Source organism: Oncorhynchus mykiss, chromosome 10 (assembly GCF_013265735.2).
Source record: "Oncorhynchus mykiss isolate Arlee chromosome 10, USDA_OmykA_1.1, whole genome shotgun sequence".
NCBI classification, from domain to species: Eukaryota; Metazoa; Chordata; class Actinopteri; order Salmoniformes; family Salmonidae; genus Oncorhynchus; species Oncorhynchus mykiss.
The window spans coordinates 87,023,430-87,042,224 of record NC_048574.1 but is presented as its reverse complement, the minus strand read 5'-3'; the positions used below and the strand labels follow the sequence as shown (position 1 = coordinate 87,042,224).

The window sequence follows — 18,795 nt, the reverse complement described above, 5'->3', positions numbered from 1 at the left end:
GCGATTTGTCCTAAACAAATAATCTTTCAGGAAAAACTGAACATTTGCTATCTGAGAGTCTCCTCATTGAAAACATCTGAAGTTCTTCAAAGGTAAATGATTTTATTTGAATGCTTTTCTGTTTTTTTGTGTAAATGTTGCCAGCTGAATGCTAATGCTAAATGCTACGTTAGCCATCAATACTGTTACACAAATGCTTGTTTTGCAATGGTTGAGAAGCATATTTTGAAAATCTGAGATGACAGTGTTGTTAACAAAAGGCTAAGCTTGAGAGCTAGCATATTTATTTCATTTCATTTGCGATTTTCATGAATAGTTAACGTTGCGTTATGGTAATGAGCTTGAGTCTGTATTCACGATCCCGGATCCGGGATGGGGAGATCAGAAAGGTTAAAATCATCACACCATTCTGTTCAAATCATCACACCATTCTGTTAAAATCGTCACACCATTCTCAGTATAAACAACAGACACGGTGTACCTAATAAACTGTCCGGTGGAACAGTAACTGAATGTCTTGATGCCTGTCTGTAGGAGCCATCCATTATGGTGAATGGGACGGTGTACCTAATAAACTGTCCGATGGAACAGTAACTGAATGTCTTGATGCCTGTCTGTAGGAGCCATCCATTATGGTGAATGGGACGGTGTACCTAATAAACTGTCCAGTGGAACAGTAACTGAATGTCTTGATGCCTGTCTGTAGGAGCCATACATTATGGTGAATGGGACGGTGTACCTAATAAACTGTCCAGTGGAACAGTAACTGAATGTCTTGATGCCTGTCTGTAGGAGCCATACATTATGGTGAATGGGACGGTGTACCTAATAAACTGTCTGATGATATATAAATAAATAAATAAAATACATTTAAATATATATATATATATATATATATATATATGACTCAATAACTGATGAGTGTATTTTGATTCATATAAATACACACACATATATACACATATATATATATACACAAGTGTGCAAAGCTGTCATCAACTACTTTCAAGAATCTCAAAAATATTTTGATTTGTTTAACACCTTTTTTGGTTACTACATGATTCCATATGTGTTATTTCATTGTTTTGATGTCTTCACTATTATTCTACAATGTAGAAAATAGTAAAAATAAAGAAAAACCCTGGAATGAGTAGGTGTGTCCACACTTGACCGGTACTGTGTGTGTGTGTGTGTGTGTGTGTGTGTGTGTGTGTGTGTGTGTGTGTACACACTACAACCCATTGTTGAAGACCACTAAACACAGTTGCACACACACCTGTTGGTGTGGGGATCAAAACACTCAACGGAGCGTAGACAGGAGCTTCCATCACGACCCCCTACTGCATACAACCTGGAGAGGAGAGAGACAGGAGCTTCCATCACGACCCCCTACTGCATACAACCTGGAGAGGAGAGAGACAGGAGCTTCCATCACGACCCCCTACTGCATACAACCTGGAGAGGAGAGAGACAGGAGCTTCCATCACGACCCCCTACTGCATACAACCTGGAGAGGAGAGAGACAGGAGCTTCCATCACGACCCCCTACTGCATACAACCTGGAGAGGAGAGAGACAGGAGCTTCCATCACGACCCCCTACTGCATACAACCTGGAGAGGAGAGAGACAGGAGCTTCCATCACGACCCCCTACTGCATACAACCTGGAGAGGAGAGACAGAGGAGCTTCCATCACGACCCCCTACTGCATACAACCTGGAGAGGAGAGAGACAGGAGCTTCCATCACGACCCCCTACTGCATACAACCTGGAGAGGGGAGAGACAGAGGAGCTTCCATCACGACCCCCTACTGCATACAACCTGGAGAGGAGAGAGACAGGAGCTTCCATCACGACCCCCTACTGCATACAACCTGGAGAGGAGAGAGACAGGAGCTTCCATCACGACCCCCTACTGCATACAACCTGGAGAGGAGAGAGACAGGAGCTTCCATCACGACCCCCTACTGCATACAACCTGGAGAGGAGAGAGACAGGAGCTTCCATCACGACCCCCTACTGCATACAACCTGGAGAGGAGAGAGACAGGAGCTTCCATCACGACCCCCTACTGCATACAACCTGGAGAGGAGAGAGACAGGAGCTTCCATCACGACCCCCTACTGCATACAACCTGGAGAGGAGAGAGACAGGAGCTTCCATCACGACCCCCTACTGCATACAACCTGGAGAGGAGAGAGACAGGAGCTTCCATCACGACCCCCTACTGCATACAACCTGGAGAGGAGAGAGACAGGAGCTTCCATCACGACCCCCTACTGCATACAACCTGGAGAGGAGAGAGACAGGAGCTTCCATCACGACCCCCTACTGCATACAACCTGGAGAGGAGAGAGACAGGAGCTTCCATCACGACCCCCTACTGCATACAACCTGGAGAGGAGAGAGACAGGAGCTTCCATCACGACCCCCTACTGCATACAACCTGGAGAGGAGAGAGACAGGAGCTTCCATCACGACCCCCTACTGCATACAACCTGGAGAGGAGAGAGACAGGAGCTTCCATCACGACCCCCTACTGCATACAACCTGGAGAGGAGAGAGACAGGAGCTTCCATCACGACCCCCTACTGCATACAACCTGGAGAGGAGAGAGACAGGAGCTTCCATCACGACCCCCTACTGCATACAACCTGGAGAGGAGAGAGACAGAGAGAGAGGGAGACAGAGAGAGAGGGAAAGGAGCGAAGACAGGAGCTTCCATCACGACCCCCTACTGCATACAACCTGGAGAGGAGAGAGACAGAGAGACAGGAGCTTCCATCACGACCCCCTACTGCATACAACCTGGAGAGGAGAGACAGAGAGAGAGAGACAGGAGCTTCCATCACGACCCCCTACTGCATACAACCTGGAGAGGAGAGAGACAGAGAGAGAGAGAGACAGGAGCTTCCATCACGACCCCCTACTGCATACAACCTGGAGAGGAGAGAGACAGAGAGAGAGGAGCTTCCATCACGACCCCCTACTGCATACAACCTGGAGAGGAGAGAGACAGAGAGAGAGAGACAGGAGCTTCCATCACGACCCCCTACTGCATACAACCTGGAGAGGAGAGACAGAGAGACAGGAGCTTCCATCACGACCCCCTACTGCATACAACCTGGAGAGGAGAGAGACAGAGAGAGAGAGGGAAAGGGGGGGAGAGAGACAGGAGCTTCCATCACGACCCCCTACTGCATACAACCTGGAGAGGAGAGAGACAGAGAGAGAGAGGGAAAGGGGGGGGAGAGAGACAGAGAGGGAGAGAGACAGAGAGAGGGAAAGGAGCGAAGACAGGAGCTTCCATCACGACCCCCTACTGCATACAACCTGGAGAGGAGACAGAGAGAGAGAGAGAGACAGAGAGGGAGAGAGACAGAGAGGGAGAGAGACAGAGAGAGAGAGGGAGACAGAGAGGGAGAGAGACAGAGAGGGAGAGAGACAGAGAGAGAGAGGGGGAGGGGGGGAGAGAGAGGGGGGGGGGGGAGAGAGAGGGGGGGGGGGAGAGGGGGGGGGTGGAGACAGAGAGAGAGAGAGACAGAGAGGGAGAGAGAGAGACAGAGAGAGAGTGAGAGAGAGAGAGACAGAGAGAGAGAGGGGGGGGGGGAGCGCGAGAGAGAGACAGAGAGAGAGACAGAGAGAGACAGAGAGAGAGAGAGAGAGAGAGAGGGGGGTGGGGGAGAGAGGGGGGGGGTGGAGACAGAGAGAGAGAGAAACAGAGAGGGAGAGAGAGAGACAGAGAGAGAGAGGGGGGGGGAGGGAGAGAGAGAGAGAGAGAGAGAGACAGAGAGAGACAGAGAGAGAGCGAGAGAGAATGACAGATCAGGTCTGGGGAATAAACCCTCTCGGTCTGGGGGGGAATAAACCCTCTCGGTCTGGGGGGGGATAACCCCTCTCGGTCTGGGGGGGGGGGGGGGGGGGGGAAATAACCCCTCTCGGTCTGGGGGGGGGGAATAACCCCTCTCGGTCTGGGGGGGGGGGGGGATAACCCCTCTCGGTCTGGGGGGGGGGGGGGGGTTGGGGGGAATAACCCCTCTCGGTCTGGGGGGGGGGGAATAACCCCTCTCGGTCTGGGGGGGGGGGGAATAACCCCTCTCGGTCTGGGGGGGGGGGGGATAACCCCTCTCGGTCTGGGGGGGGGGGGGGGGGTTGGGGGGAATAACCCCTCTCGGTCTGGGGGGGGGGGAAATAACCCCTCTCGGTCTGGGGGGGGGGAATAACCCCTCTCGGTCTGGGGGGGGGGGGGGGAATAACCCCTCTCGGTCTGGGGGGGGGGAATAACCCCTCTCGGTCTGGGGGGGGGGAATAACCCCTCTCGGTCTGGGGGGGGGGGGGATAACCCCTCTCGGTCTGGGGGGGGGGGGGTTGGGGGGAATAACCCCTCTCGGTCTGGGGGGGGGGGAATAACCCCTCTCGGTCTGGGGGGGGGGGGGGGAATAACCCCTCTCGGTCTGGGGGGGGGATAGCCCCTCTCGGTCTGGGGGGGGAATAACCCCTCCCTCGGTCTGTCACAGACACATGGATTGGGAGACCCTTTAGCGACAGACGGATGTGTGTGTTTAGAGGACATGGGAGGCGGTACGGAAGCAGTCCATCAGACGAGTCCTGGAGCTCCATCAGACGAGTCCTGGAGCTCCATCAGACGAGTCCTGAGGCTCCATCAGACGAGTCCTGGAGCTCCATCAGACGAGTCCTGAGGCTCCATCAGACGAGTCCTGGAGCTCCATCAGACGAGTCCTGAGGCTCCATCAGACGAGTCTCTCCATCTCTCTCATATCAGCATCACCAGTGAATACTAACAGAAAGCCTGTTCCTGCAGCATCACCAGTGAATACTAACAGAAAGCCTGTTCCTGCAGCATCACCAGTGAATACTAACAGAAAGCCTGTTCCTGCAGCATCACCAGTGAATACTAACAGAAAGCCTGTTCCTGCAGCATCACCAGTGAATACTAACAGAAAGCCTGTTCCCGCAGCATCACCAGTGAATACTAACAGAAAGCCTGTTCCTGCAGCATCACCAGTGAATACTAACAGAAAGCCTGTTCCTGCAGCATCACCAGTGAATACTAACAGAAAGCCTGTTCCTGCAGCATCACCAGTGAATACTAACAGTAGACATATAGAATGACCTGCTCTAAGGCCCTCATATATACTGTATGAAACCTACCTTCCCTCCCTCTCCCCAGTACGGTGTGTGTGTGTGTGTGTGTACCTACTTTCCGCTGAGTACAGCTACTCCTACAGTAGATCGAGGTGTTGCCATGCTGGCGATGAAGCTCCACTGACGAGCCTGAGGATCCCACCTGGAACACACACACACAGTGTATAGCGAGAGAAACACAGAGAGAGAGACAGAGAGAGAGAGAGAGACAGAGAGAGAGACAGAGAGAGAGAGAGAGAGAGAGAGAGAGAGAGAGAGAGAGAGAGAGAGAGAGAGAGAGAGAGAGAGAGAGAGAGAGAGAGAGAGAGAGAGAGAGAGAGAGAGAGAGAGAGAGACAGAGAGAGAGGGAGACAGAGAGAGCGAGACAGACACAGAGAGAGACACAGAGAGAGATGACCTGACCTGTAAAGTCACATGAACAGGGTCTGACTCACCTCTCTACAGTGCTGAGGTAGCTCCACCCATCATGCCCTCCTACTGCATACATTGGACCCTCAAGTACTGTCACACCTATAGATATTACAGTATATATTAACACCTATAGATATTACAGTATATAGATATTACAGTATGTATTAACACCTATAGATATTACAGTATATATTAACACCTATAGCTATTACAGTATTTATTAACACCTATAGATATCACAGTATATATTAACACCTATAGATATTACAGTATATATTAACACTATAGATATTACAGTATATATTAACACCTATAGATATTACAGTATATATTAACACCTATAGATATTACAGTATATATTAACACCTATAGATATTACAGTATATAGATATTACAGTATATATTAACACCTATAGATATTACAGTATATATTAACACCTATAGATATTACAGTATATATTAACACCTATAGATATTACAGTATATATTAACACCTATAGATATTACAATATATAGATATTACAGTATATATTAACACCTATAGATATTACAGTATATAGATATTACAGTATATATTAACACCTATAGATATTACAGTATATAGATATTACAGTATATAGATATTACAGTATATATTAACACCAATAGATATTACAGTATATATTAACACCTATAGATATTACAGTATATATTAACACCTATAGATATTACAGTATATATTAACACCTATAGATATTACAGTATATAGATATTACAGTATATATTAACACCTATAGATATTACAGTATATAGATATTACAGTATATATTAACACCTATAGATATTACAGTATATATTAACACCTATAGATATTACAGTATATATTAACACCTATAGATATTACAGTATATAGATATTACAGTATATATTAACACCTATAGATATTACCGTATATAGATATTACAGTATATTTTAACACCTATAGATATTACAGTATATAGATATTACAGTATATAGATATTACAGTATATAGATATTACAGTATATATTAACACCTATAGATATTACAGTATATAGATATTACAGTATATCGATATTACAGTATATCGATATTACAGTATATAGATATTACAATATATAGATATTACAGTATATCGATATTACAGTATATAGATATTACAATATATAGATATTACAGTATATAGATATTACAGTATATATTAACACCTATAGATATTACAGTATATATTAACACCTATAGATATTACAGTATATATATTAACACTATAGATATTACAGTATATATTAACACCTATAGATATTACAGTATGTATTAACACCTATAGATATCACAGTATATATTAACACCTATAGATATCACAGTATATATTAACACCTATAGATATTACAGTATATATTAACACCTATAGATATCACAGTATATATTAACACCTATAGATATTACAGTATATATTAACACCTATAGATATCACAGTATATATTAACACCTATAGATATTACAGTATCACCTATAGATATTACAGTATCACCTATAGATATTACAGTATGTATTAACACCTATAGATATTACAGTATATATTAACACCTATAGATATTACAGTATCACCTATAGATATTACAGTATCACCTATAGATATTACAGTATGTATTAACACCTATAGATATTACAGTATATATTAACACCTATAGATAGCACAGTATATATTAACACCTATATATATCACAGTATATATTAACACCTATAGATATTACAGTATGTATTAACACCTATAGATATTACAGCATATATTAACACCTATAGATATTACAGTATCACCTATAGATATTACAGTATCACCTATAGATATTACAGTATGTATTAACACCTATAGATATTACAGTATGTATTAACACCTATAGATAGCACAGTATATATTAACACCTATATATATCACAGTATATATTAACACCTATAGATATTACAGTATGTATTAACACCTATAGATATTACAGTATATATTAACACCTATAGATATTACAGTATATAGATATTACAGTATATATTAACACCTATAGATATTACAGTATATAGATATTACAGTATATATTAACACCTATAGATATTACAGTATATATTAACACCTATAGATATTACAGTATATATTAACACCTATAGATATTACAGTATATAGATATTACAGTATATATTAACACCTATAGATATTACAGTATATAGATATTACAGTATATAGATATTACAGTATATATTAACACCTATAAATATTACCGTATATAGATATTACAGTATATTTTAACACCTATAGATATTACAGTATATAGATATTACAGTATATAGATATTACAGTATATAGATATTACAGTATATATTAGCACCTATAGATATTACAGTATATAGATATTACAGTATATCGATATTACAGTATATCGATATTACAGTATATAGATATTACAGTATATAGATATTACAGTATATAGATATTACAGTATGTATTAACACCTATAGATATTACAGTATATATTAACACCTATAGATATTACAGTATATAGATATTACAGTATATATTAACACCTATAGATATTACCGTATATAGATATTACAGTATATTTTAACACCTATAGATATTACAGTATATAGATATTACAGTATATAGATATTACAGTATATAGATATTACAGTATATAGATATTACAGTATATCGATATTACAGTATATCGATATTACAGTATATAGATATTACAGTATATAGATATTACAGTATGTATTAACACCTATAGATATTACAGTATATATTAACACCTATAGATATTACAGTATATATCAACACTTATAGATATTACAGTATATATATTAACACTATAGATATTACAGTATATATTAACACCTATAGATATTACAGTATATTGATATTACAGTATATATTAACACCTATAGATATTACAGTATATATATTAACACTATAGATATTACAGTATATATTAACACCTATAGATATTACAGTATGTATTAACACCTATAGATATCACAGTATATATTAACACCTATAGATATTACAGTATATATTAACACCTATAGATATCACAGTATATATTAACACCTATAGATATTACAGTATCACCTATAGATATTACAGTATCACCTATAGATATTACAGTATGTATTAACACCTATAGATATTACAGTATATATTAACACCTATAGATATTACAGTATCACCTATAGATATTACAGTATCACCTATAGATATTACAGCATGTATTAACACCTATAGATATTACAGTATATATTAACACCTATAGATAGCACAGTATATATTAACACCTATATATATATCACAGTATATATTAACACCTATAGATATTACAGTATGTATTAACACCTATAGATATTACAGCATATATTAACACCTATAGATATTACAGTATCACCTATAGATATTACAGTATCACCTATAGATATTACAGTATGTATTAACACCTATAGATATTACAGTATGTATTAACACCTATAGATATTACAGCATATATTAACACCTATAGATATTACAGTATCACCTATAGATATTACAGTATCACCTATAGATATTACAGTATGTATTAACACCTATAGATATTACAGCATATATTAACACCTATAGATATTACAGTATCACCTATAGATATTACATCATATATTAACACCTATAGATATTACAGTATCACCTATAGATATTACAGCATATATTAACACCTATAGATATTACAGTATGTACCAGACAACCCGTATTCTCTGTCCTCACCCAGCCCGTGTCTGTGTGTGGACATGGGCGTCATGACGCTCACAGCTGCCACCGATATTACAGTATATATTAACACCTATAGATATTACAGTATATATTAACACCTATAGATATTACAGTATATAGATATTACAGTATATATTAACACCTATAGATATTACAGTATATAGATATTACAGTATATATTAACACCTATAGATATTACAGTATATATTAACACCTATAGATATTACAGTATATATTAACACCTATAGATATTACAGTATATAGATATTACAGTATATATTAACACCTATAGATATTACCGTATATAGATATTACAGTATTTTAACACCTATAGATATTACAGTATATAGATATTACAGTATATAGATATTACAGTATATATTAACACCTATAGATATTACAGTATATAGATATTACAGTATAGATATTACAGTATATATTAACACCTATAGATATTACAGTATATAGATATTACAGTATATATTAACACCTATAGATATTACAGTATATATATTAACACTATAGATATTACAGTATATATTAACACCTATAGATATTACAGTATGTATTAACACCTATAGATATCACAGTATATATTAACACCTATAGATATCACAGTATATATTAACACCTATAGATATTACAGTATATATTAACACCTATAGATATCACAGTATATATTAACACCTATAGATATTACAGTATATATTAACACCTATAGATATTACAGTATCACCTATAGATATTACAGTATCACCTATAGATATTACAGTATGTATTAACACCTATAGATATTACAGTATATATTAACACCTATAGATATTACAGTATCACCTATAGATATTACAGTATCACCTATAGATATTACAGTATGTATTAACACCTATAGATATTACAGTATATATTAACACCTATAGATAGCACAGTATATATTAACACCTATATATATCACAGTATATATTAACACCTATAGATATTACAGTATATATATTAACACTATAGATATTACAGTATATATTAACACCTATAGATATTACAGTATGTATTAACACCTATAGATATCACAGTATATATTAACACCTATAGATATTACAGTATATATTAACACCTATAGATATCACAGTATATATTAACACCTATAGATATTACAGTATCACCTATAGATATTACAGTATCACCTATAGATATTACAGTATGTATTAACACCTATAGATATTACAGTATATATTAACACCTATAGATATTACAGTATCACCTATAGATATTACAGTATCACCTATAGATATTACAGCATGTATTAACACCTATAGATATTACAGTATATATTAACACCTATAGATAGCACAGTATATATTAACACCTATATATATCACAGTATATATTAACACCTATAGATATTACAGTATGTATTAACACCTATAGATATTACAGCATATATTAACACCTATAGATATTACAGTATCACCTATAGATATTACAGTATCACCTATAGATATTACAGCATATATTAACACCTATAGATATTACAGTATCACCTATAGATATTACAGTATCACCTATAGATATTACAGTATGTATTAACACCTATAGATATTACAGCATATATTAACACCTATAGATATTACAGTATCACCTATAGATATTACATCATATATTAACACCTATAGATATTACAGTATCACCTATAGATATTACAGCATATATTAACACCTATAGATATTACAGTATGTATTATCACCTATAGATATTACAGTATATATTATCACCTATAGATAGCACAGTATGTACCAGACAACCCGTATTCTCTGTCCTCACCCAGCCCGTGTCTGTGTGTGGACATGGGCGTCATGACGCTCCAGCTGCCACCGTCTGGGTCGTAACACTCCACGGTGTTGAGGGTCTTCAGTCCGTCCCGACCCCCGACCACGTAGAGACGTCGATCCAACACACACACCCCGAACTGGAGTCTGCGCCCGCTCAACACCGCCACCTGGAAAGCTTTGGGTCTTTAATCTCACCTTCTAGTTTTGGTTAAAACAACTGTAACAATATATAATATAAGGTTTAAATATATAATAATATAAATATAAGGTTTAAATATATAATAATATATAATATAAGGTTTAAATATATAATAATATATAATATAAGGTTTAAATATATAATAATATATAATATAAGGTTTAAATATATAATAATATATAATATAAGGTTTAAATATATAATAATATATAATATAAGGTTTAAATATATAATAATATATAATATAAGGTTTAAATATATAATAATATATAATATAAGGTTTAAATATATAATAATATATAATATAAGGTTTAAATATATAATAATATATAATATAAGGTTTAAATATATAATAATATATAATATAAGGTTTAAATATATAATAATATATAATATAAGGTTTAAATATATAATAATATAAATATAAGGTTTAAATATATAATAATATATAATATAAGGTTTAAATATATAATAATATATAATATAAGGTTTAAATATATAATAATATATAATATAAGGTTTAAATATATAATAATATATAATATAAGGTTTAAATATATAATAATATATAATATAAGGTTTAAATATATAATAATATATAATATAAGGTTTAAATATATAATAATATATAATATAAGGTTTAAATATATAATAATATATAATATAAGGTTTAAATATATAATAATATATAATATAAGGTTTAAATATATAATAATATATAATATAAGGTTTAAATATATAATAATATATAATATAAGGTTTAAATATATAATAATATATAATATAAGGTTTAAATATATAATAATATAAATATAAGGTTTAAATATATAATAATATATAATATAAGGTTTAAATATATAATAATATATAATATAAGGTTTAAATATATAATAATATATAATATAAGGTTTAAATATATAATAATATATAATATAAGGTTTAAATATATAATAATATATAATATAAGGTTTAAATATATAATAATATATAATATAAGGTTTAAATATATAATAATATATAATATAAGGTTTAAATATATAATAATATATAATATAAGGTTTAAATATATAATAATATATAATATAAGGTTTAAATATATAATAATATATAATATAAGGTTTAAATATATAATAATATATAATATAAGGTTTAAATATATAATAATATATAATATAAGGTTTAAATATATAATAATATATAATATAAGGTTTAAATATATAATAATATATAATATAAGGTTTAAATATATAATAATATATAATATAAGGTTTAAATATATAATAATATATAATATAAGGTTTAAATATATAATAATATATAATATAAGGTTTAAATATATAATAATATATAATATAAGGTTTAAATATATAATAATATATAATATAATATTAGGTTTAAATATATAATATAAATATAAGGTTTAATTTGTTGGGGGGGAAATGTGTTGAATATATATAATATAAATATATAATTTACTATAAATATAAGGTTTAATAATAATAATAAATAATATAATATAAGGTTGATTTGTTTACCTGGCTCCACGCATCCCGACGCAGGCAGTACTGCTCTATACTGGTGGCTCCTGATACACACACACACACACACACACACACACACACACACACACACACACACACACACACACACACACACACACACACACACACACACACACACACGTTATACAGTGAACATCAGAGGCTAACCTTTGGTAGCGTCCGTACCCATTACAGTGAACATCAGAGGCTAACCTTTGGTAGCGTCCGTACCCATTACAGTGAACATCAGAGGCTAACCTTTGGTAGCGTCCATACCCATTACAGTGAACATCAGAGGCTAACCTTTGGTAGCGTCCATACCCATTACAGTGAACATCAGAGGCTAACCTTTGGTAGTGTCCGTACCCATTACAGTGAACATCAGAGGCTAACCTTCGGTAGCGTCCGTACCCCCAACAGCGAACATTAGAGGCTAACCTTTGGTAGCGTCCGTACCCATTACAGTGAACATCAGAGGCTAACCTTTGGTAGCGTCCGTACCCATTACAGTGAACATCAGAGGCTAACCTTCGGTAGCGTCCGTACCCCCAACAGCGAACATTAGAGGCTAACCTTTGGTAGCGTCCGTACCCATTACAGTGAACATCAGAGGCTAACCTTTGGTAGCGTCCGTACCCATTACAGTGAACATCAGAGGCTAACCTTTGGTAGCGTCCGTACCCATTACAGTGAACATCAGAGGCTAACCTTTGGTAGTGTCCGTACCCATTACAGTGAACATCAGAGGCTAACCTTCGGTAGCGTCCGTACCCCCAACAGCGAACATTAGAGGCTAACCTTTGGTAGCGTCCGTACCCATTACAGTGAACATCAGAGGCTAACCTTTGGTAGCGTCCGTACCCATTACAGTGAACATCAGAGGCTAACCTTTGGTAGCGTCCGTACCCATTACAGTGAACATCAGAGGCTAACCTTTGGTAGCGTCCCTACCCCATATAGTGAACATCAGAGGCTAACCTTTGGTAGCGTCCGTACCCATTACAGTGAACATCAGAGGCTAACCTTTGGTAGCGTCCGTACCCATTACAGTGAACATCAGAGGCTAACCTTTGGTAGCGTCCCTACCCCATATAGTGAACATCAGAGGCTAACCTTTGGTAGCGTCCGTACCCATTACAGTGAACATCAGAGGCTAACCTTTGGTAGCGTCCATACCCCCAACAGTGAACATCAGAGGCTAACCTTTGGTTGCGTCCATACCCCCAACAGTGAACATCAGAGGCTAACCTTTGGTAGCGTCCATACCCCCAACAGTGAACATCAGAGGCTAACCTTTGGTAGCGTCCATACCCCCTACAGCGAACATCAGAGGCTAACCTTTGGTAGCGTCCGTACCCCTATAGTGAACATCAGAGGCTAACATTTGGTAGCGTCTATACCCATTACAGCGAACATCAGAGGCTAACCTTTGGTAGCGTCCATACCCCCAACAGTGAACATCAGAGGCTAACCTTTGGTAGCGTCCATACACATTATAGTGAACATCAGAGGCTAACCTTTGGTAGCGTCCGTACCCATTACAGTGAACATCAGAGGCTAACCTTTGGTAGCGTCCATACCCATTACAGTGAACATCAGAGGCTAACCTTTGGTAGCGTCCATACCCCCAACAGCGAACATCAGAGGCTAACCTTTGGTAGCGTCCATACCCATTACAGTGAACATCAGAGGCTAACCTTTGGTAGCGTCCGTACCCCCAACAGCGAACATCAGAGGCTAACCTTTGGTAGCGTCCATACCCATTACAGTGAACATCAGAGGCTAACCTTTGGTAGCGTCCATACCCATTACAGTGAACATCAGAGGCTAACCTTTGGTAGCGTCCATACCCCCAACAGCGAACATGGCTCCTACAGTAGCTTTACGAGGTCTGGTTCTGGGGCTCTGCAGCAGGGGGCGCCGATGAGGCAGGAGATGGTACTTCATACCTGCGCAATACAAATCAATACATTCATCACTCCACAGATCAATACACTCATCTATACATTCATCTATACGTCAATCAATACATTATTCTATACGTCAATCTATACATTCATTACATTCATCAATACATTCATCAATACATTCATCAATACATGAACACCTTTATTTGTATGACATCAACAGATTGAAGTGCCTTTGAACGGGGGTTTGGTAGGAGGTGCCAGGAGCACCGGTTTGAGGTAGGAGGTGCCAGGAGCACCGGTTTGAGGTAGGAGGTGCCAGGAGCACCGGTTTGAGGTAGGAGGTGCCAGGAGCACCGGTTTGAGGTAGGAGGTGCCAGGAGCACCGGTTTGAGGTAGGAGGTGCCAGGAGCACCGGTAGGAGGTAGGAGGTGCCAGGAGCACCGGTTTGAGGTAGGAGGTGCCAGGAGCACCGGTTTGAGGTAGGAGGTGCCAGGAGCACCGGTAGGAGGTGCCAGGAGCACCGGTTTGAGGTAGGAGGTGCCAGGAGCACCAGTAGGAGGTAGGAGGTGCCAGGAGCACCGGTTTGAGTGTGTCAAGAACTGCAACGCTGCTGGGTTTTTCACGCTCAACAGTTTCCCCTGTGTATCAAGAATGGTCCACCACCCAAAGGACGTCCAGCCAACTTGACACAACTTGTGGGAAGCGTTGGAGTCAACATGGGCCAGCATCCCTGTGGAACGCTTTCAACACCTTGTAGAGTCAGCATGGACCAGCATCCCTGTGGAACGCTTTCAACACCTTGTAGAGTCAACATGGACAAACATCCCTGTGGAACGCTTTCAACACCTTGTAGAGTCAACATGGACCAGCATCCCTGTGGAACGCTTTCAACACCTTGTAGAGTCAACATGGACCAGCATCCCTGTGGAAGGCTTTCCACACACATGATTTCTAGGTGTTTGACGTCGTTCCAACATATCAGTCAGTCAGCCAGCCAGTCAACCAGTCACTCAATCAGTCAGCCAGCTAGTCAGTCAGTCAATAAGCCAGCCAGCCAATCAATCAGTCAGCGAGCTAGTCAGTCAATCAGCCAGCCAGTCAACTACTCAGTCAATCAGTCAGCTAGTCAGTCAACCAGCCAGCCAGTCACCCAGACAGCCAGCTAGTCAATCAATCAAGTCAGTCAATCAGTCAGTCAGCTAGCCAATCAGACAGCCAGCCAGTCACCCAGACAGCCAGCCAGTCAATCAATCAGTCAGCCAGCCAGTCAATCAATCAGTCAGACAGCCAGTCAATCAGTCAGTCAACCAGCCTGTCAATTAATAAATATCAACGTACACCACGACAAACTAAAAGGCTGCATAACCCTGGAGGTGTTGAGATGTACTGCCCCCTGGGGGTGTTGAGATGTACTGCCCCCTGGAGGTGTTGAGATGTACTGCCCCTGGAGGTGTTGAGACGCACTGCCCCCTGGAGGTGTTGAGACGTACTGCCCCCTGGAGGTGTTGAGATGTACTGCCCCCTGGAGGTGTTGAGATGTACTGCCCCCTGGGGGTGTTGAGATGTACTGCCCCCTGGGGGTGTTGAGACGTACTGCCCCCTGGGGGTGTTGAGACGTACTGCCCCCTGGGGGTGTTGAGACGTACTGCCCCCTGGGGGTGTTGAGACGTACTGCCCCCTGGAGGTGTTGAGACGTACTGCCCCCTGGGGGTGTTGAGGTGTACTGCCCCCTGGGGGTGTTGAGATGTACTGCCCCCTGGGGGTGTTGAGATGTACTGCCCCCTGGGGGTGTTGAGATGTACTGCCCCCTGGGGGTGTTGAGATGTACTGCCCCCTGGGGGTGTTGAGATGTACTGCCCCCTGGGGGTGTTGAGATGTACTGCCCCCTGGGGGTGTTGAGATGTACTGCCCCCTGGGGGTGTTGAGATGTACTGCCCCCTGGGGGTGTTGAGATGTACTGCCCCCTGGGGGTGTTGAGATGTACTGCCCCCTGGGGGTGTTGAGATGTACTGCCCCCTGGGGGTGTTGAGATGTACTGCCCCCTGGGGGTGTTGAGATGTACTGCCCCCTGGAGGTGTTGAGACGTACTGCCCCCTGGGGGTGTTGAGGTGTACTGCCCCCTGGGGGTGTTGAGATGTACTGCCCCCTGGGGGTGTTGAGATGTACTGCCCCCTGGGGGTGTTGTCTGAACAGGTAAAAAGAGATTTACTGCCCCCTCTTATCAGCAACACAGACTGATTGGCAGACTGATTGGTTGGATGATTGATTGGTGTATTCCTAGTTGTGATGATGTGAGGTTTGAGAATGGGGGAGATAAGACAAGGCCTGGCAGTACCTTCAGCAGTAGGGAAGACAGATTTAGGACAAGGCCTGGCAGTACCTTCAGCAGTAGGGAAGACAGATTTAGGACAAGGCCTGTGTGTCCTACTTTCAGCAGTAGGGAAGACAGATTTAGGACAAGGCCTGTGTGTCCTACTTTCAGCAGTAGGGAAGACAGATTTAGGACAAGGCCTGTGTGTCCTACCTTCAGCAGTAGGGAAGACAGATTTAGGACAAGGCCTGTGTGTCCTACCTTCAGCAGTAGGGAAGACAGATTTAGGACAAGGCCTGTCAGTACCTTCAGCAGTAGGGAAGACAGATTTAGGACAGGGCCTGTGTGACCTACCTTCAGCAGTAGGGAAGACAGATTTGGGACAAGGCCTGTGTGTCCTACCTTCAGCAGTAGGGAAGACAGATTTAGGACAGGGCCTGTGTGACCTACCTTCAGCAGTAGGGAAGACAGATTTAGGACAGGGCCTGTGTGTCCTACCTTCAGCAGTAGGGAAGACAGATTTAGGACAGGGCCTGTGTGTCCTACCTTCAGCAGTAGGGAAGACAGATTTAGGACAGGGCCTGTGTGTCCTACCTTCCATTAAAAGCCTCTGACTCTCCACACTGTCTCGGAGCAGAGGGTTACACTCCAGGTCTGCTAGAAACTACACACACACACACACACACACACACGAGAGAGAGAAAAGCAAATTAACAGCTAGTATGTGTTGTCTCACTAATCTGATAATACATAGACGTGTGTGTGTGGGTGCTGTGTGTGTGTGTGGTGCTGTGTGTGTGTGTGTGTGTGTTGCTGTGTGTGTGTGTGTGTGTGTTGCTGTGTGTGTGTGTGTGTGTTGCGCTGTGTGTGTGTGTGTGTGTGTAGTGTAGTGTGTGGTGTAGTGTGTGTGTGTGTGTGGGGTGTAGTGTGTGGGGTGTAGTGTGTGTGTAGTGTAGTGTGTGTGTTGCTGTGTGTGTTGCTGTGTGTGTGTGTGTGGTGTAGTGTGTGTGTGTGTGTGTGTGTGTGTGTGTTGCTGTGTGTGTGTGGGGTGTAGTGTTCTATATGAATCAATCACGGAGAACAGGTCTGAAGCAACAATTCAACCTTCCTCGTTTACCTCCCTCTTCCCCTCTCCCCTGTGTATTGACTACAGAATGAACCCTGGGGAAGGTGTATATATATGAGAGAGGGAGTCGGGTGGTGGGGGGGGGCAGCCTCTTCACTTGTCTGCTAAACTACTGTCTCCTCTCTTCCTCTACTCCAGCTCTCACCACTTCATCTTGGCTTTTATGGGCCCTCTCCCCTCCCCTGTAAATGTGTTTGGTACGCTCCAACTGATTTATGCTCCATAGACTGAACCAACTGGAGAGGCAGGGAGGGTGATCTGACCTTTAGTGATTTAAAGGGCTTTTCACCAGTTAATTCACCAATTATTGACTAGCTGTTTTACTAGCTGTTTGTCAGGTTGTCTGGGTAGATGGTTGATTGACTGGTTGGATGATTGATTGATTGATTTGTTGATTGGTTGGATTATTGATTGAGTGATTTCTTGATTGATTGGCTGACTGATTGGTTGGATGATTGATTGGTGTATTCCTAGTTGTGATGATGTGAGGTTTGAGAATGGGGGAGATGAGAGAGAGAGAGAGAGAG

The 18,795-nt window shown here is 40.0% G+C and overlaps 1 protein-coding gene across 4 annotated transcripts in view; it reads right to left on the bottom strand.

The window, feature by feature from the left end:
• Positions 1 to 18,795, bottom strand: part of LOC110511479 (kelch-like protein 5) — a 46,467-nt gene that overhangs the window by 11,148 nt on the left and 16,524 nt on the right. For 2 of the 4 annotated variants that reach the window (XM_036934401.1, XM_036934398.1), the window contains 7 exons: positions 17,737 to 17,806; positions 14,754 to 14,870; positions 12,916 to 12,965; positions 11,147 to 11,348; positions 5,600 to 5,675; positions 5,221 to 5,307; positions 1,277 to 1,351 (listed from right to left, as the gene is read on the bottom strand). In XM_036934401.1, the coding sequence (XP_036790296.1) occupies positions 1,277 to 1,351; positions 5,221 to 5,307; positions 5,600 to 5,675; positions 11,147 to 11,348; positions 12,916 to 12,965; positions 14,754 to 14,870; positions 17,737 to 17,806 (677 nt within the window). The remainder of the gene's footprint in view (positions 1 to 1,276; positions 1,352 to 5,220; positions 5,308 to 5,599; positions 5,676 to 11,146; positions 11,349 to 12,915; positions 12,966 to 14,753; positions 14,871 to 17,736; positions 17,807 to 18,795) is intronic. The other 2 variants (XM_036934399.1, XM_036934400.1) reach the window with 2 other exon arrangements.